A 27,056-nucleotide genomic window follows, 5' to 3' on the forward strand; every position below is an offset into this window, starting at 1 on the left:
AGTCTTAGAGTCTCCTTCCAGGGAGATCACAAGTGCTGCTTTGCCCGTTTTATGCATTCTTTTGAGCACAGCATCTGTGCTCAGTGAGCTGTTCCAAGCACCTCATTTCTGGTTTTACTGAACCCATTCTTAAGGGTCGACATCCATCTCACACCTGGTGACAGAAGTTTGGGGGAGTTGCTAATGTAATCATTGGCAGAATTTTTCACCCTGGCCATGGTAATGATCTTAGATGTGACTTACTTGCAACCGCAGAAAGCCTAACTTAAGTGTCCAAAAACCTTAGTAGTCCATAATGCCGAAGTTTTTAATAGCACATCTATCAAATGCAATTTTTTGTTCTGTTCCTTTTTTAATAAATGGGAAAAGAAAAATGAGTCGCCATAGCTCTGTAGTGTAATTTTAGAATCCTGGCATAAGGCGACAGCTGCTAAGAGAGTAAGAATTAGGCATGGGCCCCATTATATCTTGGCCTTAAAGAAAGGCCTGAGTAAGGGGGGAAAGAAAACCGAATTGGAAATGAAATTCTCAAGACACTACTACGTACCGGGGACACAAGAGAGATTAGGAAAGATAAATGTCCTCTCCTCAAGGAACTTACATTCTTAGGAGGTGGGTTGGAGAAGGGAGACATACAATCAAGAAAGAAGGAGACAAGATAATTTCAGATACATTCAGTGATGTATTTGAGAGAGATTTCCCTTGCAGGCATCCTTCGTATTAGGAATTCACGGAGGGCCTTTCTTGGGAGGTGAATTTGATTTGAGATTAATAGGTGAGAAGGAAGTAGACATATGAATGTGTGTTTTCAGAGTGGGAGGGGAGAAGAACAGCAGATGTGACGATTCTAAGGCAGAATGCAGCCTGGTAACGACGGAAGAACACACAAAGGCAGCCAGTACATCTGAAGCCAAAGAGCAAGTGGGAGGCGAGGCTAGGGCAGTAGGTAGAGCCCGAGGGGCATGTGTCCTGGCCCCGGGAATGGGATCTGGATCTTATTCTAAGACCAGTGGTATTTAAAGAGGTGAGCAACAGGATCGGGTTTATGTTTAGAAGATAACTCTGGCTGCTACAGGCGGAATAGTTTCAAGAAGGTTGGAAAGCCAGGATGTTACTACAAGAACTCAAGTAAGAGTTGCTGCTGGTTTGGATTAGGGTGATGATTGCAAAGGATGAGCACAGTGGATGAGTATGGGGTATTCTGGAGCAGAGCTGATAGGACTTCCAATGACCTTCCTGGAAAAGTGACTGAAAGCAAACATTAAGGACAATATCTCAGTTCGGGGGTTTAAATTCCTGGGTAGAGAGTGAGATGTGAAATACCATGGAGAGAACATGTTTGCAGACATCAAGAGTATTGTTCCAGCTGTGCTGTTTGAAATGCCTAATGGGATTATTTACATAAATTTGAAATGCTTGATGAGAGCCCAGTGAGGAGAAATCCTGAGGGCTGGAAAGAGGGAGGCACCATTCAATCCCAGTCCTGAAAGGACAATGGGGGAAGGGGGAGTTATAGGACACAGGAGACAGAGAGGGTCATGTGGAGAAAGCCAACTGATTGGGGCTGTGACCTGAGATAGAGGGGTACAATAAACACTTGAAGGCTACTGGTAGGCTAGGAAGAAAGCCAGAAATTTCCCTGGTACGTAGAGATCCGTCTCCCAGGGCTCAGTGGGTGGGAGGTGGGGTAGAGGGGGGGAGAGTGGATCTGGAAGTGCAAAGAGAAGACAGCCAGTCCAAATACAAAATGAGCTGCCACGTAAGCAGTTGAAGACATAAGCTTTGAGCTTAGTAGAGAGACCAGGACTGGAAATACAAATTAATGCCTAACAAAGTGTCTATATCTGAAGGGGATGAATTGAGAGATACTTTTCCTAAAACTGTCTTCAAAAAAATTTTTTTTCCCTGTCTTCAGAATTTACATTATCAGCCTCCTTGGATAGACTTTGCCCCAGGGGGTATGGGGAAGGCTTGAGAAAAGTGGGAAACATGTGAATTTAATTGGGGGCATATAGCAGTTGTTTAGAATCTGGATGACTGAAGAAATCCGTTAAATAGAAGGAGGATAATTTCAAGCTGCACCCCAGCACCCCAAGATGAGATAACATTGCAGGCGACCTAGCTGTAATTTGAGGATTTAGTAAAATGAAATTGCATTTTGGCAACTGTCAGTTAATCCGTGAAGTTTCAAATCAAACTCCTGTGGAGAAAAAAATAATAATATTTTGGGGTTGCCTTATGGAAAATTTCTTTTAATTTAAAAAAAGCATTTAGGATTTCACGTTTGTGGGAATCATTAATGATGGTCACAAAAAGATGTGAAGCTGTGTGCCCTGGAGAATCATAGGCTCTTGCCAAAATTTAGCTCAGCCAAAATGACAAATGAATCTGTGATCAAGCTTCACTATACATGTGGGTTTACTGAGGAATAAAAAGGAAAGGGGGGGGGACTTTAAACTTCAACGTAATTTTAAATATTTAATATCTAAATAAGAATATTTTAAATCTTTATGCTTCCAGAGGGGTTAGAGCCCAAAGTCCTCTCTCCACCCCACAAGAAGAGCAAAGCAAAGAAGCCAGAATGTTCCAAAGACTCTAGTGAAGGTGAGTCCTGTTCCTCCTGTCTTTAGAAAATTACTCCATGAAAAGAAACTTCTGGTTAACCTTTAAATTACGTGCGTGCTCTCATGTTCAGGTATTTCTCAGGGTTCAAAAATCACAGAAAAATACGTTATCCTTTCCTAATATGTGTATTCTCCCCTGAATGTGAGGACAAAATATCAGATTTAGGTTTAACTGGTGAAAGTAAAAACCAAGTTTGAAAAAAACACATTTTCTGTTTGTGATGTATTTTCTGTCCCTGCGAAGTGCTGGCAAGTCATCATCGCGTGAGGGGGCAGGTGGAGAGCTGGCTGTGGGAGCCCTGCGTAGCTCATGGCCTTATTGGGATTATCTGCTGTTTTCACGGACACATTCTGAGTCCAGGTTCAAACCTGAGCAGTGGGGGCTGGAAATACTTCCGGTCTTCTCTTCGCTTCCACTTTCTAGAAGCCAGCGTATCTTTACGTTAAGTGGACAGGCTCAGTTGGGCTCAGTTTTCTGAAGAAATGAAGCCAGTCTCTCTTTGATTTACAACACTAGTGCCACCTACAAGATACTCACATTTTTCTTTTAAAATGTAGATTAGGTATTTTTTTTAAGGGATCCTCTCATCTCCGGAGTATGCATGAACTCTTAAAGGGGAACATATTTATGCTTTCTCGTTTCTCGAGTTGGATCCTCACTTCTGCCGCTGTGTTTGAAACGGAGAGCATTATAATACTGACGGTGTCAGCTTGGGTCTTCGGGAAAGAAGATACCAAGATGAAATAGAAGTGCAGGAAATGTATGGGGTGGGGGGAGCCTTGAAGGGTAAAGGGGGGGGAGGAGCAGGAGGAGGCGAAGGAGAGAAGGAAGGAAGATGAGCTGGGAGGAGTCTCCATCTGCGGTGCAGTATGAGAAAGTCTGGGGAAGCCCAGAGCAGAGACTGGTCATCACAGTGGACCTGCACTGGGCAGGAACAGCTAGGCTCCAAGATGCCCTTCCTCCTGCTTGCTCACTGGCTGCAAGCGGCTGGGGGACAAAGTAGCCTCCGTGTGAATATAATGCTGCAGTGTGGCCGGTGGACGCTGTCAGCCAGCTTCATCCCCAGCAGCACATTCTCTCTTGAGGGGAAGTCCTGAACATCTCTCCTCCATGAGAGCACAGCATCTGCCTAAGTGTCAGGGTTCCAACTGATAAGTAATGATACTGCCTTCACCCTCACCTGGGTTCAGAACCAACTGAGAAGGCAAAGCTGTAAGAAAGTTTGAAACCAAAAACATTAGTTTGGTTACTAATGAGGTTGGATTAGAGCATCTGGTGGCCCTGCTCCCAGATGGGCTTCCGAATGCTGGGTTGTACTCCTGAATATGAAAGACGTAACCTCTGTCCCCTCAGAACCAAGTACCATTGTCCTTGGTATCCTGGGTGCCAGGACAGAGGCTCCCCTGGTGAGCTTATTACATGAAAAAGAACAGACCAGGACATGCCCTCTCTGTGGACAGGTGGATCTGAGAGAGACTTGAGATGGATCTGTTTCTTACCCCGGGCTTGCATAAGTGAGGGGATGAGGAGAAAGGCACAACAGTAAATGTTCTCTGCCCTTTGGTTGAGGAGCGAGAAAAAAACATTTCCAACTAACAGTAAACAGTAGAAATAGGAGGTATAAAGTGGCTAGCACAGGCCCGGCATTCATAATGGCTATTATAATTGCCATCATAATCAGCACCGTGAGAGGGTGTGCACTGCCCTGATTCACTTAAATGTGCTTGAGAGCTTCAAATCATTCATGGTGAACACTTATTACCATGGAGAGGGCCAGCAGCTCTAACTGGCCCAAAGCGGTAAGAACTTTGGGCTTTCATCTCCTACTCGAATGAGGTCATTTCCTGGACAATCTCTTGAGGTCACAATTGGGAAGTAGGTTATGGGCAAAACAACAATTGCCTTTTCCTTAGAGAGGCTTTACCTCACCTAGAGATTCCCGTCAAATGTCCAACCCACATCAGAGGTTGTTTTCCAAAGCCTGAGCCTGTGGTCATTTCAAGTGTCACGTGGTAAGCCAGAAACTATAGCAATCCTGTCACCTTTAATGAATAAGGGTATTCCTCCCAGTTATTCCTTCAGATGAGCGAAAACTTCTTTTGCCTCCTAAATAATTTCCCTTGTTTAGGAACATCATTCTGTAATCCCGGCATGAATAGATGATACAGCTTTATTTAACCCAAAGATGTAGCCTCAGAATACGTTCCGAGGCACCAAAGTGCCATCACTGTGGATTAGTGACCAGGGACGTTCTGTCTGTGGCATCATGGTGAAATCTAATGTGAGCCACTCTACGGAAACATGGGAATTGTGCGTTTGTTCCTAAGTTGCCTTTCAGGACAAAAAAGTAAAAATTGCTGGGAAAATGGTAAGAAAGGGACATGCTGGAGGTAGACGATTCTATGATGGGCACTCATTATCAATGTTTCTATTTTGACAAAATAAACTATGTCCTGAATTCATGTTACATATGTTTCACTTCCTCTCGTGATTCAAAGCGTTAGAATCTTTGATTGGTAAAGAGTTACAATTCTTTCCCACCAGACATGCAAAAAAATATTTTATCCCTGGGTGGAAGGGTAATGCAGATCATGACCCTTCCCTGTGGTGGGTTTTCCATTTTAGAGTTATCAGTCCTTTTCCAACTCGGTCGTCTCTCTAATATTTTTTTTAGTAAGAGAAGCGTCTGGTATTTTTATTCATAGATCACTCAGCTTAATTCCCCATCACTTGGCCTCATCTTATTTCTTCCCTACCTTCGGGTTCCCAGCCCTGATTCTAACCCTCACGGGTCTTCCTGATTACCTCAGTTTACCTCATAATATCCATTCTCAGGATCATAGAGAATGGAATTGGAACACAAACTCACCTAGATTTTCTGGCATATATAACCATAATAACTGTATTTTGATTCAGAAGAATTTTGTGAACATATGGGCAAGTTATCTCATTCTACAGATCTGTTTTAAAGTAGACTGCAAATGGTTTGGTAACTTGCCCAAGGTCCATGCAGCTTGTTAATGTCAGAATCTCTTCTTTTTTTCTAGAAACAACTTCGCTAATCCTCTTCCCTTTCTCTTTTCTGGAAACTAGACCTAGTTTTGTTGAAGGAGGCAATGTTGCCATCATTGCAGCCTTGATTGAAAGCCTTATTCCTTTAGTGTATGTTGTACTAAAGTACTGAACATCAAAAGAAATAAACGATTTCTAAATGTATTTATTAGCATTTTTTCGTATGGTGGACTTGTGGATATAGAGTTCCATTTTAATTGTTTTGATTGAACTTTCATTGACCAGAGTATTGACCCACTACAATGCCATGCCAATAATGAAATGCTTAGTAATTTCAGATTGGCCGGCATCTGATATAAATGATAAGCCAACCATGAGCTGGCAAATTATAGGCACAGTTGTTTGAAAAACACCTGGTGAATGGCAGTTTCAGCAATTCCAACTCTCAGGAATTTGGACCAATTTTTTTCATACAAAAAATTAAATAGAAAACTTAGCACCATTAAGAAAACATGCTCCCCTCACAGTCCTTCCTCCATCTTTCACAAGGAAATCCTTTTAGAAGTTCCTTTAAGGAAAATCTCTCAGGCTTTGTTTGTGTGAAAATAGTATTATTTTGCTATTTTTAAGGCAGTTTTTCTGGGTAAAAATTTGAGGTTGATGGTTATTTTCTTGCAACATTTCAAGATTTTTTTCCACTCTTACCAGTTCTGCGGTTGTTAAGAAGTGATATCTCAGTCTAATTGTTTCTTTTTAGATTGTCTTTTCTTTCTGGTTGCACTGGCAATCTGGTCTTTATCTTTTTTGTCCCTCAGTTTCAGTATGATGTATCTCTATATGGGTTTCTCTTTATCCTTTTTAGGATTTGCTGTGCTTCTTGGATATGGTAATGGACATTTTTTTTTAGTAAAGTTCTGAAAAATTTTCTCCTATTTCTCACCAAATACTGTCTCCACTACCTTCTGTTCCTTCTTTCTCTCTCCTTCATGACTCCTAACCTACACTGCTTTTTTCCCCCCCTTTTCTGTGTCTCTCTCTCTCTTTGATGCTTTCTGGTTACTTTTTTCAAGCCTCTCACTCAATTCGTTAATCTTATTTAACTTTATTTAATCTGATTTCCATTGTTATCATTTTCATTTTTGCAAGTTTTATTTGATTCTGTTTTAAATATAGCTGGTCACTCTTCATTTAATAATCACATAAAATATTTAAAAAAATAATTTGTATCTGAAATTTCAATATCTCTAGTCTGTGTAAGTCAAATTCTGCAGTTTGTTGTTTTTGCAAATTCATAGTTATGGTTATTTCCTTTTATATTTTGTCTTTTTTATTACCATGTTCTTTAGACTTTTATTTGTGGGGATTTTCTGAAGTTGGATTAAGAGTTTATTTATTTATGTTTTGTTTCTGAGATATCTGAAAATACTTAAACTACATATTTGGCTTAGAGTTTTTTGTTTTGTTTTGTTTGCTACTTGTCCTTAAGCCCGTGTTAGTACATATATATTATAAGGTTATGAAATCTCAAAGAGACTTTTTTTCTTCCTTTCTTGCTCTCCAATGAATGCTCAACCTGAGATGGGGGAAATTCCTACTATTCTCAGGACCAAAGCACGGGTCCTATGCCTCACATGTGTGGCTCATTCAAACCCAAGCTTTGGCTAGTGGTTATCAAGGAGTATTCCTGTCTGAATCACTAACAACACTTGGGAACTTGTTAGAATTACAAATTCTAGGGCCTCATCTCAGACCTACTGAATCAGAGATGCTGAGGTAGGGTCCAGTAATCTGTGTTTTTAAAAGCCCTTGGGGTATTCACATGCATACTTGAGTTTGAGAACCACTGTTCTAGAGTCTAGACTATCTGGGTATTGGCAAATGCCTCAAAGCAAATAATTTCAGTGCTTGCTTACAAATCTTGATTCAATCTCCATCATTTCTGGCTTCTAAGGACTTTCCTTACAAAAGCACCAGCTCAGCCATGTATTCAAGAATTAGATAGCTAGATGATAGGATAAATGATTGGTAGATAGTAAATACCTACAAATATACATATAAAAATAGATACAGGTATACCTATATATGTGTGTACATACATACCTATATATGGTTTGTATTTAACAAATATATATATATACATATATATATACACACATATATATATATAATATATATATAATCTGGGAAGATATATGTCAAATTGATCTCAGGAATTATTTTAAAGGATTGGAAGAGAGACGGGCAAATTTGGAAGAGTTCAATATTAACTATCTAAATTTGTGTGTAATTGAAAAATATGCATATATATGGCAAGAATTGTTTTATATTGATAAAACAAAAACATATTTTCATTTAAAAACTAGAGACATTATGCTTCTTAAATTCAGTAGAAAATTTAGAACAGTAATTTTCTCCAAACATTCATCTCCAAAGCCTTCAGTGGCTTTCAGTAATGAATGCTATTTTTCCACCATATTTTTTACAGAAAGCACTAGCACTTTGGCTCTCACTCTACAATTGCCTCTATATAGAATATTCAACAAGCCTACATGGGATGCACATTCTTCAGGAACCCGAGCCCTTGCAATGCTAAATCAAGCAGCCCTATACTGCACTTTAAAATATTAATGATTTCTTTTGTCAGATGAAATTACATGTGGAAACATTTTGGAAACTAGAAAGCACTATATAAGTTTGAAGGATCTAATATTGCTATTAGAGGTATTATTATTATTGTCTTGACTAAAATAAATTTTTCTGAACATATGAACCACGGGTGGAATGCACATCGTATTTCCTAAGAGGCAGAAATTCCTCCCTGCCTTATTATTTTTCCTGCATATTAATGTATCATGTGACATGCTGTTTTGTGAGTGGCCAGACAGAAGGGACATTCTATCTTTCAGAATGCCATGCAGCAGTTCATGCATTATATTCACAAGCATGATCTTTAATTTAATTTTTTGACAAGTGCAGTGAAGGGTAAAATCAGGCAGTCATAATTTTGACTTAGCCATCACTCAAATGAGCTTAGTGATTGACCAGCTTTAAAAAAAAAAAAAAAGAAGAAGAAGCGGGAATGAGGAAAAGCAGCTTTCTCATGAAGAAAAGCTTTGTTTTATCCCCTAGACCTTAAAATACCAAGAATTGAAGCAAAAGGCAAAATTTCCATGGTGAAAATCAGAATACAATAAAAGTCCATGTCACCATCTTGCTTTAAGTTCTGCATGATTCAGGGCCATTCCGAGCCGTCCCCCTGCTGCAGATTAGTAGAAAAGCCCAACAAACAGAGCTGTGGTTCTAACCACGGAGTCCCGTTTCAGTTAGCAGTGGGATTTTAAATGGGGGGCTCGCAGAATATATTGAGGCATTTTATGTAGTGAGAAGAACAAACCTGCCTGACCAGAATAAGCCTAGGGGCTGTGTGACCCAGAATGATCCCCGTCTATGTCTGTGGTCACTGGCATATTATTGGCAATATTCCCCTTCACTGTCGGAGGCGTCCTGGTTTGGGTGATAACATAGATGGACCCTCTTACTCATGGGGAAACCACAGTTCAGCATGAGTGTAGACAGAGTTCTTGACTGTGCGAGTTCTACTTCCTACGTTGGCAGATTTTCTAACCTAAGTCCGTTCCCTCATGGTTAAATGAAGGAAAAAACCTCCCCGTGGGAGTGTGGGATCCATTCAGGGGATCGTCAAGGCCCAAGTGAATTTCACATGGAGCTGTAGCCTCAGAAGTCTCTATTCACATGCAGTACAGGGGAAATGGTGTCCCCCAGAGTTGTGCAAAGTAGTGGTGTCACAGAGATACCCCACGGTATCCTTCCTCTAACCACATCAGCATAGCTCCCCACCACCCATACACAGCATGTCTACGCACTAATTCCACATATTTTGTTAAATACCCACTACTTGACAGTATAGGCACTGTCCTAGGCATTGAAAATGCACACACACATAGACACACACACACACACACACCCTTCTTTTGGGGGGCTTATATTCTAGGGTATGTGGGGGGTGACAGTTGATGGATTTAAAAAATAATAAAATATAATATGTAGTAAGCCAAATGGTGACATATGCAATATTATGTATCTATTGCTGCCTGAAATTTTATCCCAAACTTAGCATCTTAAAACAACAGCAACGTTTATTATATTGGACTGTCTGTGGGTCAGGAATTGAGAGTGGCTTACCTCGATGGTTCTGGATCAGAATATCCCATGATGACATTCTAGGTCATCAAAGTCTAGGTCATAAAACAATATGGCTTCTGCCTGGCTGTTTCTTGGATCACTTGCTCTGGGGTAAGGCAGCTATGTCCTGAGGACACCCCACCAGCACTATGGGGAAGTCTATGTGGCAAGAACCTAGGCATCCTGCCAAAAGCAAGCACCAATCTGCAAGTCATTTGAGTGAGGCGTCCTGGCTGGAATCAGATCCCCCAGCCCCAGGCAAGCCCTCAGAGGACTGCAGTTGTGGCTGACATCTTGACAGTAACTGCATGAGAGACTCCAAGCCAAGTACCACGCAGGAAAACCATGGAAGAGGAGATAGGGAATGCCCCTGTCTGTATAAGTTGGCGGCAGGGAAGAGTCTTAGGCAAGAGATGGGTTAAGGTTTTAAATATGCTGGACCTCAGTGATTCTCAAGTTTATATCTAAGAAGAAACCTGGAGAACATAAAGGAGTAAGGTGAGCAGCTAAGTGGGAAAAGAGCGTTCCAGTAGAGGAAATAGCAAGCACCAAAGAGAGGTCTGACTTATTACTCTGAGAAAAGCAAGAAGGTCCATGTGAGTCACTGGAGAGGACATTGAGGGTCATTGAGAGCTGATCCCTCAGAGGGGTGGGTCTCACACTTGAGCGCGCATCACCTCAGGGCATATTAAACCATATTAAACCCAGTCTCTGATTCAGGCAATCTGGGGTACCCAAGAATTTGCAGTCCTAAAAATTCCACAGGTGATGCTAGTGTCCTGGGCTAAAGACTCCACTTTGACCATCGGTGTGCCGAGGGCATGGTGGGCCACTGGGAGAATTTATCTGAGTGAAATGAGAAGGGAACATTTCAAGCAGAGAAGGGACATAATCTTACTTACATTTTAAAACAATCTTCTGGTTGTGTTGAGAATGGCAGGCGAGGGTGGGTGGCTAAGGTCAGAAACAAGGAGATAGTCTATTGGGGCAAGAGATATTGGTGGCTTGTCCCACATGGCAGTGGGGGGAAAGAGGGAAAATTCATCTGATTCTGGACATTCCTTAAAGGTGAAGCCAACAGAGTTCACTGGCATTAGATGTGGGATCTGACAGGGAGAGAGAGGAGTCAAGGATGAGTCTTTGTATGTTTTCCACAACCATGGAATCTAGAATAGAAGTTGTACCCTGCTTTCACTTAATTCAAACTTTCCAAGAAAAAGAAATCTTATTCCTACCCTCCATCGTGTCTGTCCAGGTAGTTCTTGTTCGGGGCACCCTAGGAAGGCCAAATTAGCCCATCCTGAGGTGAAATTCCTAATCAAGTGAAAGGAAAATATTCAGGCATGAAGAAAATTCTCATCAATAACAACAAAAGGAGAGAAAACACAAGTATGTTAACAAACAAGGCAACTCACAGAAAAGATTATTTTAGTTGCTTTAGATACTGTGGATTCTGATATGTTCTCTCCCGAAAAGAAGTTTTTATTAGTGCTGTTATTTTGTTTACTTTCAGTCAGTAATTTCCCAGTTAGTGGATGATGGTGGAATTACTGTCATGGATGATGAAGGCAAGAAAGAAATTAAAGAAGAAAAGAAAGTAGGATGGGAGGCAAGGAAGCAAAGAAAGGGGAAATATGGTTGTAAGCTCAGGGAAAGAGCCCCGAACTAGAAACCACTATACCTGAGTTCTGTTTTCATCTCTTAGGCACAGGACCAAACCCTTCACCTAATATCCTGAGGTCTCCTCCACATATCAAATTCTGTAATTCTGCATAACCATCAAATTCGTGAAAATTGATTCTTTATGAGCTCATTCTTTCATGCCTAGTAAATATTTTCATCCTTAATTTAAAAGCTTTGAATCATGGGTTTTAATAGCCAAATAGGCCTCTGAGAACACCTCATTTCACAGATGGGGAAACTTTCTTTTAAAAATCATCCAGAATGGTCTGGAGGACTCACATGAAAGGTGATCCTAAGTGAGCTACTCAACACCAAAGGGAAAGAGCAGCTTATCAGGCCATCGACAGTGGTTCCTTTAATAATATTTTTTTAAGTTTTTTTCTTTACGTCTTATAAGTGTGTGTGAGCAATTCAGACTATATGTGTTCCACCATTTGCCTATTTTGATTTCCAAAACTGAGGATAAAGAATGCATTTGTTTTGTAGAAAACGCAGTCCCTGGGTTCATAGAGTTAAAACATTAGAGTGATTTTTTCCCCCAGTGCTGGCACCATGCCGAGAGGAACTTTGATAAGCTTGTAATATTAGATAGTAATTTTTCAGCAGAGAAAGGTTTGGTTTGGTCTTTAAGGAGAAGTATTGCTATTTGAACAGTGTTGGGTTTTCACATTAGGGTTTTGCCATTCTATTTCAAAATTTCACTTTTCTACTGTAACACAGTTGTGCTTCCCTACGATACCGGAGCGAGCCTTCAAACAGTCCACCGCGCCGGAAGTCCCTGGGTGTGCCGTGCGTGCTGCTAAGGCCTTGCTCAAGCGTGCCCCTTCCCTCCTCACTCTTGCCACTCTAAGCCATCAGAGGCGGCCTTATGAAATGACTCCATCTCCAGGGATTGCCCTGCTTGAGGAATGATCCACAGAAACACAGGGTACTCTGTTCTCCCTGGACAAAAATGCTGGCACATCCCTTGAATCATTTCTCAATTCTCTCTCCTGAGAATTCCGCACTGATCTCTAACAATCTTTGCTGCTGGCAAAAGGAAAGGAGACAAGGGGTTTGGGAGGAAAGGGGCGGGGGTTGGGGAGGTAGGTTCTAGAATGTGGGGTGAAAGTGGGGCGGTTTTGCTGAGCGTTTGGTGAACGGTTGCAAACTGCCAGTCTCAAGAGGGAACTTCTCATTCCTTCAGTTGAAGCTGCCGCTTAGGGTGAATGCTAAAAATGTGGATTCTTGCCCTCAGTCCCAGCCTTCCAACAAATCAGAAATCTGCATTTGAACACGACGCGGTGTGTCTTTGGAGCACCATTTTTTTTTTATACACTTGGTTTTTATTTTAGACAATCTCATACTTGGAGCAAATTTGCAACTACACTGAAAAGAACCATTTTCTTCTTTCTTAGAATCTTCTGGGGGAACTTTTAAAAATCCCATTCGTGTGTCCCGCCCCCAGACCAGTTAAGTCCAAACTCTGGCAGAGGAACCCAGGCAACAGCATTTTTTTTCAGGCAACAGTATTTTTTAAGCACCTTGGGTGAACCTCATGTGCAGTTAAGGTTGGAAATCACAGGTTTAAGCCTCCCGTTTCCCGAGAATTGGGTCCAGGATCACTGAGTCTCTCAATGCCAAAAGCAATTGGCCCGCCTGTATTGATTAGGCACTGAGACAACAACCTTAGCACTTCCAGACATCGAAGGTGCCCTTTACCTAACATTTGTTTTGCGCTTTTTATGTGCCAGACGTTTCGCTAAGCACTTCACATTGAACTCATTTAATCCTTAGAACAATACTACCGAGCATGTGCTATGATATCCCCATTTTACAGATGAGGCAACTAAAGCCCAGAGAAGTGAAAAAATGGTAGGAAGGACATGGCTAGGAACTCTGGGAAATCAAGCCTAGCAGTAAGGTCATGTGATAGGAGACCAAATGCCAGCATTTCTTAAACTTTGCATTTGAAAACACAAACTTCTTTTAGTGTTTGATTTTAGAATCACCTAGAGGGTTAAGAAAGAACACTGAGGCCCAGGCTCACTGAAGAAGGATAGAGACTGGGCCTTTAACTTCTCTACCAATGTTCCCAGGGGTTCTCCCCAGAACAGGGACTCTGCAGGAGAGAAGGAGTATGAGGATGGCCAGGGGAAGGTATGAAACAGAAGGCCTAGACAGGGGCACCTGGGTGGCTCAGTTGTTAAGCGTCTGCCTTCGGCTCAGGGTGTGATCCCGGTGTTCTGGGATCGAGCCCCCACATCAGGCTCCTCCGCTGGAAGCCTGCTTCTTCCTCTCCCACTCCCCCTGCTTGTTCCCTCTCTCGCTGGCTGTCTCTATCTCTGTCAAATAAAGAAATAAAATCTTTAAAAAAAAAAAAAAAGGCCTAGACAGATAGGAAAGAAACAAAGGGCCCAAATGACAGAGACATCGGAGTTCAGTGTGGATGTGGACTGGGGGCTATAATAGGAAGAACTTTGAAAACCAAGCAGGGGAGTCTGGACTTTTTTTACTGATATCCAGCAGCCATGCTGGGCTTTGTTACCATCAAAAAGAACTTCAACACACACTGGTGCTCTGTACATTAAAGCCAGACCCCAAAACTTAGACCTGGCAGAACACTTTACCAAGACATTGTCTGTTTAGCAAGTCATGGAAATAATGCATTTGATAATGATGATTTATATGATCAGAAAATACACGTTACCGCTATTTCTGGTCAAAGCTATTGTGCTACCCAATATAGAGACTAAACATATGCTTTGCATTTCAGTAAAACAGGGGCACCAAAAATAAATGAGAAAATCTCAGCTTTGATTAGTCATCCAGAATATTATAATCAGATCATTTAAAGAAAAAAAAAATTTTTGAAGCACACGTGGAGATGGGGCCAGGTTAAAATACTCTGTGTGTGTGTTTGTGTATTTTTTAAATTTTATTTTATTATGAAGATGGGGGAGCACACCAAGAGCTGTGTGGTCTTGAGGATTTCTGAAGTCTTAATTCAGCCCTGTTGTCAAATTTCACTCGTTCATTGTATAATACCAAATTAACAAATGAGCAACAATGTAGGTATGCCCTAGAGTTAGCTCCTTTCTTTTTATAGTTATTAAAATACACCCAAAACAAAGGTAATTTCTACACGGATGGCAAGATTCACTGCAATTGTGGGCAGTCATTTTGCTAATTCTCCCCATCCGTTGTTCTGCTAAATAGGTGGTATCCCCAGATTACCCATCCTAACCGCCCTCTGTCCCTCTGTCCCTGTGCGTAGATGCCCAGATGTAAAGGGTCGTGGGCATGAAGAATTTTAAGAAGGCCTGTGTGCTCACTTGCCAAGGGGCTCCATTGCCCGGCCCCTGCCTTTGAGCTTCAGGCTGGTTAGCCAATGCTTCTAATTCTCTTTTTCATTATCATGCTCCTTAAAGGAGCTGCCTTACGGCATCTGTCCTAAGTCTCCCCTGAAATTTTAATACTACAAATATGCTGCATATCTGTTTATATACTGTGGCCTTTTGGAGGATTTTTTCCTCTGCCAGGAACAAATGTTTGCCCCACATTGAGAAAGCACAGACTTCACCAGTGAAGGTGTTTACAGGAGATTGGGGAGAGGTAGAAATATAAATGTGTAGAGCATTTATTCTCCTGGACCTTTGCTGCCGGACAGAAATAGCTGTGTTCTTCCACCCAGGACCACAACACCTATAGGTGGCCCTCTCCACTTCCAGTTAACCAACCGCTCCTTCCCTCCTCTCAGGCCTGGAGATGGTAACAGCTCCTGCAGAGCTTCACTGTCCTTTATTCCTTGCCTTGATTCTGCACCATCTTTTAAAATATCCCTCATGAACCCCTCACATCATTTAGAATGTGCCCGTGCTTCCTGCTGGCACGGTGGTTGGTCTTTTCCAGTTGGAATCCCTATCACCTCATGTGACCGAGCCTCCAAGACACAGGGCCAGTTCAACCACACATTCTGTCTTTACTCTTTTCTCTTCCCTTTGGAAGTCTTGCTCTTCTCTTACTCCTTACTTAGCAGCAATGCTTACTCTTTGAAATGCACTCTTGTGGTGGTTGGTTGGTCTTCTTCGTGTTATTTTTTTGCCTTGCTGTTGCATTTTCATTGGTTTCGCATGAGATTTGTGTTTGGAGATTAAGTGTTTGCATGCTTGAAGTTCCTCCTCCTGAGTTTTACAAACACCAAATCACCCTGATGGTCAGCCTCCTGAATACTTTCTTCCCATAAGTTAGTGCTCTCAACTGGCAAGAAGGAAAAATGTCTGTTCCAGGTGCTATGGCTGCATAACAAATTACCCTAAAATTTATTGGCTTAACATAATGACATTTACTTTGTCTACAAATCTGCTCAGTGGAGATAGCTTGTTTCTAACCCCATTCAGCATCAGCTAGAGTAGCTCAGAAATTGGGAGATGGAATCATCAGATGTTTGCTCACTCGCTTGTCTGAGCCTGGGGCTGGGGAGATTCAAACAATAGAAGGCTGGAACAGTTGGGGTTCCTTGGGCATCTCTCTAGCTTGATGTAGTTCCTTCCATGTGATCTACCAGCATGAGGAGCTTTAGGACATTCTTAGGCATTGACTCAGAGCTCCCAAGGTGCATATCTCCAATCACAAGCCGATTGGAACTCACATCATCTTCTATGTCCTAGTTCTCTAAAGCTATACAATGTCGTTTTGACTACATTCTCATCACATTCACATCAGTTGACACAGTTAACAAGTCCTCCCAGGCTCAAGGGAACCTCCTGATGGAGAGTGTCAATGTCACATGACAAATATCTATATCTATATCTTTATCTATATGGAATGGGACAATCTGCTCCAATACCCATTATACATACATGCATACATACATACATAAAATTTCATTTTCAAAACTTTGTGCAATGAGATCCTGAAGAAAATACTAGAGACTACTAATGGAAAGCAAGCACAGATAGGAAGATGTGAGTATGGAAGTCTTAATACCTATTGTATATAATCATGGAGCTTAGGATTCAAAAGTGGGGAGATCAAGAGTGGGTAGAGTTGGGGGAATAAACACTCTGGATTCCTGCCTGTACTGATTGACTTCAATAAATCTCTGATTTCTGTCAAATGAAGGATTTGATCTCTATGATCTTGATGGGGGCTCCTCCAGAGCCCCTGATTCTGTTAAAGGTTGAAGTTCAGTTATGTCATCATATACTCACCATTTCTGTTTCCCGTTTAAAATTACTCTCCTACAAAATTTGCTGACTTTAAATTCTGTGGCTTTTGCCGAGCAGTTGCACTCTGCTGTCCATACAGCTCTACTAAATCAAGTGTGAGCTTCAAGTCCTCGAAGGCACCACACGTTATTTCAAGAGTTATTCTTCCTTTGTGTATGAAAATTTGCATTTTGAATGTGTGCCATCAGAGGAGTAATAGGAAATTGGGGGTTGTATTGTAGCCAAGTCAAAGGACACACATATATATATGTATTTTTTTTTTAATCTTGAACTCTTCTCCTCTAAGAGACAGTTTTGATAATATAAAGGAAATGGAAACTAGAATAAAAGGCAATTCCAGAATTGTCTATGAAGTTCTCTTTAGAAAGTATCTTCACATATGTGGTGATATACTCAGTAGGCACTTTCTGATGATGATCGCAACAGAGCTCTGCATGTCTGAGGCCCTGAAATGGTGACCACTACAGGTGAGGCTCCACAAGCCAGTCCGTGGGCATCAGAGTGAATTAGCAGGGAAGCGTTGACACTGCCTTAAAATCCTACCTTGAACCTGGGAGGTGTAGAGAGAAGCGATAGCTAAGGGGTACCCAACCAGAAATAAATGCCGAGAATGGGAAAGAAGCAAGTCAAGTAAGTCAAGTGAAAGTGACTGGAGCAAGGATATTGAAAATGAAAATCAATGCAGTGGAGAAGAGATAAACCATCAGATGGAGAAATAAAGGTGAAAGAAAAAGAAAGAAAGAAAGAAAGAAAGAAAGAAAGAAAAAGAAAGAAAGAAAGAAAGAAAGAAAGAAAGAAAGAAAGAAGAAAGAAAGAAAGAAAGAAAGAAAGAAAGAAAGAAAGAAAGAAAGAAAGAAAGAAAGAAAAAGACAAGACATGGTGTGACCATCTGTGGTGACTGAGATGTGACTTGGGTAAAGAGGTCCCGCAGGCAGTACACAGAGAACTTATAGAAAGTCAGCAGTACCATTAGTCTAAAAGAGAGTGCATTGGAAGGCAATGTGGAGTTCAGTTTTTTTAAATTTGCATATTCACTTTTTAAAATGCCATTTCCACATTTCCAAATTGTTGGACAGGGGGTCAAAGGTATGCCCAAAGTACTGTTGACAAGTGGCTTCATTCAGTGGCAGCCCCAGGCAAAGGCAAAATGGGAGCTTCTGTTTACACTTGGAAATCCTTTGGATGGTATGTTAACTTTGTCTGTAGAAGCCTGCTGTTTATATACGGCAGCCACAGAGCATTGCTTCCTCCTGTGTTCAGCTGCTGCCAATTTCCTTATGTAGCCCTCATTACATTAGAGACGGTTGGGCCGCCTCGCTGGCTTGGGTTTCCGGCCACTTTGCCAGCTCCAAGTTTCCATCACTGGCATCCTTCAGTGCCATTTCTGCAGTCAAGGTTTTGTCAGAATGCAGTTTACAGTGTGGAGGTCCCTTAAAAAGTTAAAAATTGAGCTACCCTATGATCCAGCCATTGCACTACTGGGTATTTACCCCAAAGATACAGACTTAGTGAAGAGAAGGGCCATATGCACCCCAATGTTCATAACAGCATTATCCACAGTAGCTAAATCGTGGAAGGAACCGAGATGCCCTTCAACAGATGACTGGATTAAGAAGCTGTGGTCCATATATACAATGGAATATTACTCCGCTATCAGAAAGAACAAATTCTCAACATTTGCTGCAACATGGACGGCACTGGAGGAGATAATGCCAAGTGAAATAAGTCAAGCAGAGAAAGACAATTATCATATGGTTTCTCTCATCTATGGAACATAAGAACTAGGAAGATTGGTAGGAGAAGAAAGGGATAAAGAAAGGAGGGGTAATCAGAAGGGGGAATGAAGCATGAGAGACTATGGACTCTGAGAAACAAACTGAGGGCTTCAGAGGGGAGGGGGGTGGGGGACTGGGATAGACTGGTGATGGGTAGTAAGGAGGGCACGTATTGCATGGTGCACTGGGTGTTATACGCAACTAATGAATCATTGAGCTTTACAAAAAAAAAATAAAAAATAAAAATAAATAAATAAACAAATAAAAAGAAAATGGATCTTAGAAATAATACGAGAGCCAGTTTGTGGGTGTAAGACCCGATTTGAAATTCGGACATCGATCTTAGAAGGCTGACGGTTTTGCTTTTCAACTTATTCAACTTACGCGTTGATGCCGTACAGGGTTAGATTTCCAACGACTGAGGTGCACGGGAACAGGTTTGAAGCAGGCTGTCCCACCAGCCACAAGAGTTCGTGATCTGTGGAGCATGACTAAAACATCCTATCCCTCAACTACCTGCAGATGCCCTTAGAGGAGACTGTTGGTGGGTAAGCAGAATACTGACTGGGACAAGGAATGAAAAGCAAATGAAGTGCTAAAACAAAAGATAGCGATGATTTCACATCGAATGCCTCCAAATTTAATTAAATTATAATTAAAATATAATTCTGCATAAAATTTAATTACATGACAGTGAGCATTTTCATGCAGTAAGCAGGGAAGTTTTTCCGGGCCTAAAGTCAGCGAGGGAGGCACCATTGCCACATATCATGGCAGACAGGGCACGGGCTCCCGTGGCAGCCAGATCCAGGTTTGAACTTCGACTCTACTGCTTACTGGCCTCTGGACTTCAGTAAGTCCTTCTAAGCCTCAGTTTTCTCCTCTGCAAGGTAGGAGTAAGAATCCTTTCTGGGATTTAAGCAAGAATTAGAAGTAAAACATATAAAAGGACAAGTCTAAATTCTGACAGGTATCTATATCGTAAGCACTCAAAAATGATAGCTGTTATCACTATTATTATTATTCGTTTTTCTAGGTGATAGATACTTGGTTTTCCTCTCCACAGAAAACACTCTAGAAAATAAAAATGCCTTTTTAAATAGCCTGAGTCTAGAATGGAAAACTGACTTAATCTATTAAAATCATATCCCAGGCTATCAAGTTTTGCTAGCTTCCCAGAAAAAGTATGGTCAATTTATTTTTTCCTCTGCCATGTGTAGTCTTTCCCTGGAGAGATTTATAACTTTTTCTTTCCTCTGTGTGGAAACACTCCTGGCCATCTCTCTGTCGCTATCCCTTCGGTAAGTCTGCCATTATTCCTTTAACAGGTGCCCACCAAAAGAATCATAAGCCCTTATGAGCTAACAGTAAAGTTTCCGCCAAGAAAAGAAAGAAAAAGCCAGTTTCCTGAAAATCATAACATATCTAAGTTTAGAACGTACTTGTTTGTTTGTGTCTTTCGTTTTTAGTTTATAGAACACTCTTTGCTCTTTATGTTGAAAAACTGTCAATTATTACTGGCTGTTGGCCACTTTTTCATCTTCGAGGTAACAGATTTCTACGATAAAACCTCAACTCTGGTCAAAGCGGACAGGACGTTATAAAAAAATATAACGAGCCCAAGTGCAGCCGTGTGAAGTCTCATAGATGTTTACCTCTGCAAATGAAAGGGCTTAGAGTACTTGAGAGAAATGATGTTTGGTGGTTATTGTTGTTGTTGTTGAATCCCAGGCACTCAGTAAACATTTCTGGGTAACCCAATGAATGCACAAACAAATAAGCAAATGAAAAAAAGGGGTTTACCACAACTGCAAATCATTTCTCTTGAATGAAGCGGAATGAAGTGTACTGCTTGCTTTCCTGGAAAAAAAAAAAGAAAAGAAAAGAAAAAAGTTGAATTAAGATAAATATTGTTGAAAGAGTCCTTTAGGGAATAAAAGAGCAGTGAGCATAGTAATAAAACACTGCTCCCCAAAGCAGAATGTGGTAGTTCCAGTTCCAGTTACAGGAAGCCTATTAATCCCTTTCTTTTCTGGGATTGCCTGCCTTGTGTGAAATTTCGGTTTTGAAATCTTCCTTTTCCTAGGTAGAAAATAGCCCCCCAGAATATCACACCTGTGGTTATCTACCTCTCTAAATCTATCTATCTAGACCTACTATCTACTCCACAGTATCTCCTATCTATTTAAATCTACCCCAGAGCGATTGCTGTTATCTTGATTAACAAAGACCTTTGGGAGGTGAAGGTCCTTTCAGACCAGAACTAACCAGCAGTGAATTGTTAGGGTGTTTTCTGAACGCTGAAAAGGAGCTGAGATTCAGAGTATGGACATGATTTAGGGTCATTAGGCCAGGTCTGAATTTTCACTTGGTCAGTGGGAATTTGGCTACATTACTTAACCGGAGGCCTCAGTTGCGTTATGGGAAAAAGGAGGCAAGGATGGGATCCACCTCACACTGGTTTGGTGAGATTAAGTGACATCGAACTGTACAGCATTTAGCACAATGCCCGAGTGCAACTTTTACTCAAAACCCTACCGACACCAATTGTGTGGGGTTATTCCTGGCACCCATCGATTCTCCAGCTCCCCGGCTTCACCAACTAAGTGTCCTACAATTGACTTCAACTCTGACATCAACTACCTGGATTTAGCATCAGACCCCACAGGTTAAGGGCTCAGTCCCACGAGACTGCCCCACTGCAGACACCAACTGCAAGTCTGGGCCACCCAAACTGGGCCACTGATGACTCGCTATGGAGTAATGGGTCGCCACAACCCCCTCCTCTGGTTTGATAATTTTCTGGAACAGCTCACAAAAGTCAGGGAGAACAGCTGGCTTCCCATTATGGGTTTATGATAAAGGATCTTACGAAGGACACAAATGAACAGCCAGGTGAAGAGATACATAGAGTGAGGTCCGAAAGGGTCCCGAGCACAGGAACTTCTGGGGAGTTGGGGTGCACTACCTCCTAGCTTGTGGATGTGTTTACCAACCTGGAAGCTGTCCGAACAGCTTGTCTGGAGTTCTTACAGAGGCTCTGTAACATAGGCAGGGTTGATTAAATCATTGGCTATTGGTGATTGACTCAATCTCTAGTCCCTCTCCCCTCCCTGGTGCTCAGGGGTGGGGCTGAAATTTCCACACTCTAATCACAAGGTTGAGTCCTCTGGCAACTAGCCCCATCCTAAAAGTTATCTGGGAGCCCACCAAGAGCTGTCCTATTAGCAATAATCAAATAAGAGTGAAGGGAGCTTATTGTGAATAATAAAAGATGCTCCCATGACCTCTATCACTCTGGAAATTATAGGGGTTTTAGGAGCTCTGTGCCAGGAACTGGAGACAAAGACCAAATATGTATTTCTCATTATATCACGGTATCACATTAAGTCATATTAAGCATTCAATAAATGGAAAATAAATGTTGGTCAAACCAACCATTACACATTTTGGTGCCAAGTGTCAACTGGGATGGTTCCTGAAACTTTCTTACATAAGTTTCAGTTTTCTCCTTTGTACACATGAGAGGGCTTGATCAGATCACGAGGAGTGGTGCTTTACACCCGTGGCTCCCTGAACTAAAGGCGTAGGGGTATGGGGATGGGAGGGAGGCAGGTTGGGATGCTGTCTGCCAGCAGTGACGTCCCAAAGTGCACAGGGCAGGGAAGATAGGACCTGGGCAGTAGAAGAACAAGAAGGTAAGTATGGAGGGGAGGGGAGGAGAAGGCGACAAGGGAGCATGCCAGGGATGCATAGCTTCAATGGCTAGAAGGAGATTCTCTGTAGGCAATATTGAGATTTCTTGGAAGGAAACCCATTGTTCTGGACTTAGAAACTAAGTATCAGTTTCCACAAGAGAGGAAGGATTTGAGGGATGGGGCTGGATCATGCAGAGGTGCAAATTGTGAAGACAAAAGTCAACTGCAAAAGGAAAAGGACAAAAATACATTAAAACTGATTCAACCCCTGGTGGGTCCTTCATCCCCACAGCTGACTGAAGGCGGGATAAACTTATGTAACATCCTGTTTGTGATACCTACTCAGCTCAGTGTCCCCATGTACTCACCACACCCTCCAACACACATCCTCTCTTGGGGCAGGCTGGCTCTAGGCACTTGCTCGCTGACTGCTGCCCAGAGACCTCAGTTCTTTACCGTGTCAGCCTCTCTATAGGCTGATCTGTATTCTCATGACATGGCGGCTGGCTTCTTCCAGTGCAAGTGACCCAAGAGAGTAAGAGCACATTCACCATGGAAGTGGCAGTCCTTTTATAACCTAATATCAAGTGACAGACCATTGCTGCTGCCATATTCTGTTAATTAGGCAAAGTCCCTAAATCCATCACACGGTCAAGGCGAGCTTTCCATGAAGGTCCACCTCTGGGAAAGAGAAGGATCTAAGAATTTGTGGGCATGTTTTTAAAACCACCGTAATCCCAAATAGTCTTCTTGTTTCCTATTCTAAGAGTTTCTACATCCTTGCTGTGTCTCTGCACTTGGATTCTTTAGGACCCTCAAATATTAAATCCTTTTATTTATTTATTTATTTATTTTTTAATGTTTTTTTATTACATTAGTCACCATACAGTACATCCCTGGTTTCTGATGCAAGGTTTGATGATTCATTAGTTGCGTATAACACCCAGTGCACCCATCCAATACGTGCCCTCCTTACTACCCATCACCAGTCTATCCCATTCCCCCACCCCCCTCCCCTCTGAAGCCCTCAGTTTGTTTCTCAGAGTCCATAGTCTCCCATGCTTCACTCCCCCTTCTGATTACCCCCCTTTCTTTATCCCTTTCTTCCCCTACCGATCTTCCTAGTTCTTATGTTCCGTAGATGAGAGAAATCATATGATAATTGTCTTTCTCTGCTTGACTTATTTCACTTAGCATTATCTCCTCCAGTGCCGTCCATGTTGCAGCAAATGTTGAGAACTCGTTCTTTCTGATAGCTGAGTAATATTCCATTGTATATATGGACCACAGCTTCTTAATCCAGTCATCTGTTGAAGGGCATCTCGGCTCCTTCCATGATTTAGCTATTGTGAACAATGCTGCTATGAACATTGGGGTGCATATGGCTTGAGCTCATGTGTAAATCAAAAGTCCTTTCCAGTGCGCGGTTTTGAAATCTGTGAGAACATGTCAGAGACATGTGCTTTGCTGCCTTGCAGAGAGCGATGTCTTTGGTGGAAAGGAGGTGGTGGAGGGTTATCTTCCTAATGGGTCAAGTCAATTCCTACACCACATGGGTAATCAACCCACCACAAGGCTTTCAGATGCGTGGTTCTGTAGGCTGAGTCATCTCCCACTATTTATTTCATTAGGTTGCTCTAAAACAGGAGTCAGCACACTTCTGTGAAGGACCAGATGGGAAATATTTTTGGCTCCACAGGCCACATATGGTCTGTGTCGCATATTTTTCTTTGTTTTTATTACAACCCTTTAAAAATGTAAAAACCATTCTTAGCGTGCAGGCTGTACGAAAAAACCAGGCCTATGGGCCAGAGTTTGCTGACCCCTGCTCTAAAACCGTCCTAGAAAGACGCTCATTGTGTCCTCGGGAAATATTTAGGTGTGCTTCTCCACACCACCCAGCCATGATAGCAGAGCTCCTTTCCATGTCTCTAATTTATCTTACTTGAGGTAAAACGCTGAGAATCCTCTTTTCAGGTTGGATACATTTTACATAGGATTTCTCTTGTTCCTTCAGGGATATAGAAACAGGTTCAAAAATTGAGTCACTAAAATGACTAATGTGGTCCTGTCAGAGGAGAATTATGGACCTCCAGGGCTATGGTCTCTCAGAGAACTCATTTTGTGTTTCTATCCATCACGTGAATAACAATAACCTTCTCCAACAAGCAGAGTGAAAAATGTATGGACTGCCAGTAAGTATTCCTCACCGCTCACTAAATATTGGCACCACAAGGGCTTTATCCAGTAATGGTGACATGTAGGGAATTTGTGTCAGATCTGGCTCGTAATGGGGAAAAATAATCCAGTCTCAGACTTTGACTTTTGTGTCTCCACTGTTTTCTCTCATATCAGCATGCCTCATGAGTGACATTGAATGCACCAAAAAAAACAAAAACAAAAAACAAAAAACCAACTCACCTCCTGTGTTTTCAGCAGCAGCAACTGGAATCAAAATCCTTAGATGAGAATTCTTTAAAAAAAAAAAAGTCTGCATTTTAATTTTACCAGAGCATTCGTGTAAATGTATTACTCAGCCCATGAGTCAACAAAAGTTCATGTGTTAACATACATGTATATGACTAATGAATTCATACTAGAAGAGGGGAAAAGGAAAATAAAAAAGCCAAAGGGAGAAATTAGAAGCTGTTCATCATGCGCCATGTTTCAGACAGCCCCAGAGAAGCAGCACAGCTTTCTTACTCTACTGCTCTCCCCGAACTTGTAGCCTGAAACACTGCTCACCTAAGGCGCTACATGAAAACTGTACGTGGAAGCGTGACGAACACTCGCAAGAGTGGGGAGCTTGTTCTGTGAATGAAGGAAGCTCTTTCAAGCAGCAATGAACCAGCTAGAGATCTCTGCTTCCTGATCATCATAACTGCAGTCTCTTTTTTTAAATTGTATTTTATTATGTTGTGTTAGTCACCATACAGTATATCGTTAGTTTTTGAGGTAGTGTTCCATGATTCATAGTTTGTGATTTATTTTATTTTATTATAATAACTGCAGTCTTAAGTCCCTCTTTCATCCTCTTCGAGCCTACCTTGTAGAACTCATTATTAGTTGTAATTAAAACAGACCAAAATCATAATTTAATTAGCCTGAATAGGACAGTTTTTCATCTTTCATTGTGCATACATAATGTTTCTCCCTGTAATTATTTGTTATTGTAAATTCTTCCAATCACACATTTAATAACCAGTATTAGAGGGAGTTATTCACTTGCCATTCATTTGAATGGTTCAAGAGGTATATGCATATATTTGAGTATTTGTCCAGACTATTGTCAGGTGATCGAAAGAACTTTTGATGTATTTTGACGTGTTTTGATTGACGTTCAGAATCACAGAGGAGCCTTGATTACAATACTGTTATTTCGGGGTTTTCTGAAGGAAACATTCACATAACTTTGGTGACAGATGATAACTAGACACAGTGTGGTGAGTGTTTCGTAATGTAAATGTCAAATCACTATGTCTTAGACTTGAAACTAATATAACAATGTGTAACACTTGGACTTAAATGAATAAATAAATACCTCCAGGCCATGTTGACGCTTCTAGAAGTGTCTTCTGAGGTAAAAGAGGGGAAATTGGTTCCACCAAGTCCAGGATCATCTGACATTTGTCATGAGAGCTGGGAGAGGTGGAGTAATTTATTCTCATAAGCAAACTGCCAAGAAGATGGAAAGTCCTAAAAACCTTTCTCAAGCCATTGCTGTGAGACTGTTCTCCTCTGATCTTCCTTATTGGTAGCATTCCATCATCCCTCCACCATTGAACTGTTTCTGTCTGTTGCTCCCTGCTCTATCCACTCCTTCTTCATGCGGTTCCATTAGTTTAAGTGGGAAGGGGGCTCTACATAGTAAATGACTGCCCCTAATTGTAATAACTTTGTATGCTGACAGATGGTAACCACACTTATCATGGTGAGCATTTGGTATTGTATATGGTTGTCAAATCACTATGCTGTATGCATGAAACTAGTATAATATTGTCTGTCAACTGTAGTACAATGAAAAACAAAAAAGGACTATCCCTCGAACCCATGAGAGGAAAAAGGCCATTGTCCACTAGGCAAAATGCATGCAATTGCTTGTAGAGATTTTTCTTTTCATTGATCACATAAATATATATATTTAACCAAGCATATTTCTGTGGAGAGGAAACAACTAGAATGCCTCTAGAGTTATCCAAAAAGTGCATCAGATAAAGCAGACTTCTGCAACTTGACCAGTTTGGCAGAAAGAACAAAGCACTTGCCAGACTACTGTACAGCTAGGGATTCACGTGTTGCTTTATGTCTATAGCATTTGTACCTACTGACAATACTTAATTGTCTGTGGCCTACTCTGCCATCAGGAGAGAAACAGACGCTCCCATTTGTCTTTTGATGTGGCTTCTGCTATTTATATTGACTTGTCCAAAATAACATCAACCACCCTAGACAGTTTTTCCCTAGTCCTTGAGTCTGTGGACTAATCACTTCAGGTGGCTATTAAGTATGTGATTATCATCTCAAGGAGATGATCCACTGCCAGCAGGTATCACCCCAGTACAAGGGAAAAACAGGTACCATTGGGGAGAGAACATCAGAACCACACAAAAATACATAGAACTTTATTTGTTCAAAGTGAAATGAGACCCCAATAACTCTTCCTGAAATATGCCTAATAGAAATTCGGGGGTACTTAAATTCAAGACCAGGAAGTCTTGTCACCCAGTATAGTAATTCTGGAACTGGCATTATAGTTAAGGATACTGGATAATTAGAGTGTTACCAGTAGTCTTGGGAGAGGTGAAGGTTTAATTATTAAATACAAGTATTTATACTACATTGAAAATGAC

The 27,056-nt window shown here is 41.5% G+C and overlaps 1 protein-coding gene across 2 annotated transcripts in view; it reads left to right on the top strand.

Annotated features, from left to right (window-relative positions):
- Nucleotides 1-27,056, top strand: part of MACROD2 (mono-ADP ribosylhydrolase 2) — a 1,910,609-nt gene that overhangs the window by 1,759,758 nt on the left and 123,795 nt on the right. For both annotated transcript variants that reach the window (XM_034641514.1, XM_034641515.1), the window contains exon 11: nucleotides 2,521-2,604. In XM_034641514.1, coding sequence (XP_034497405.1) covers nucleotides 2,521-2,604 — 84 coding nt within the window. The remainder of the gene's footprint in view (nucleotides 1-2,520; nucleotides 2,605-27,056) is intronic.

This window comes from Ailuropoda melanoleuca, chromosome 13 (genome assembly GCF_002007445.2).
Source record: "Ailuropoda melanoleuca isolate Jingjing chromosome 13, ASM200744v2, whole genome shotgun sequence".
In the NCBI taxonomy this organism is placed as follows: domain Eukaryota; kingdom Metazoa; phylum Chordata; class Mammalia; order Carnivora; family Ursidae; genus Ailuropoda; species Ailuropoda melanoleuca.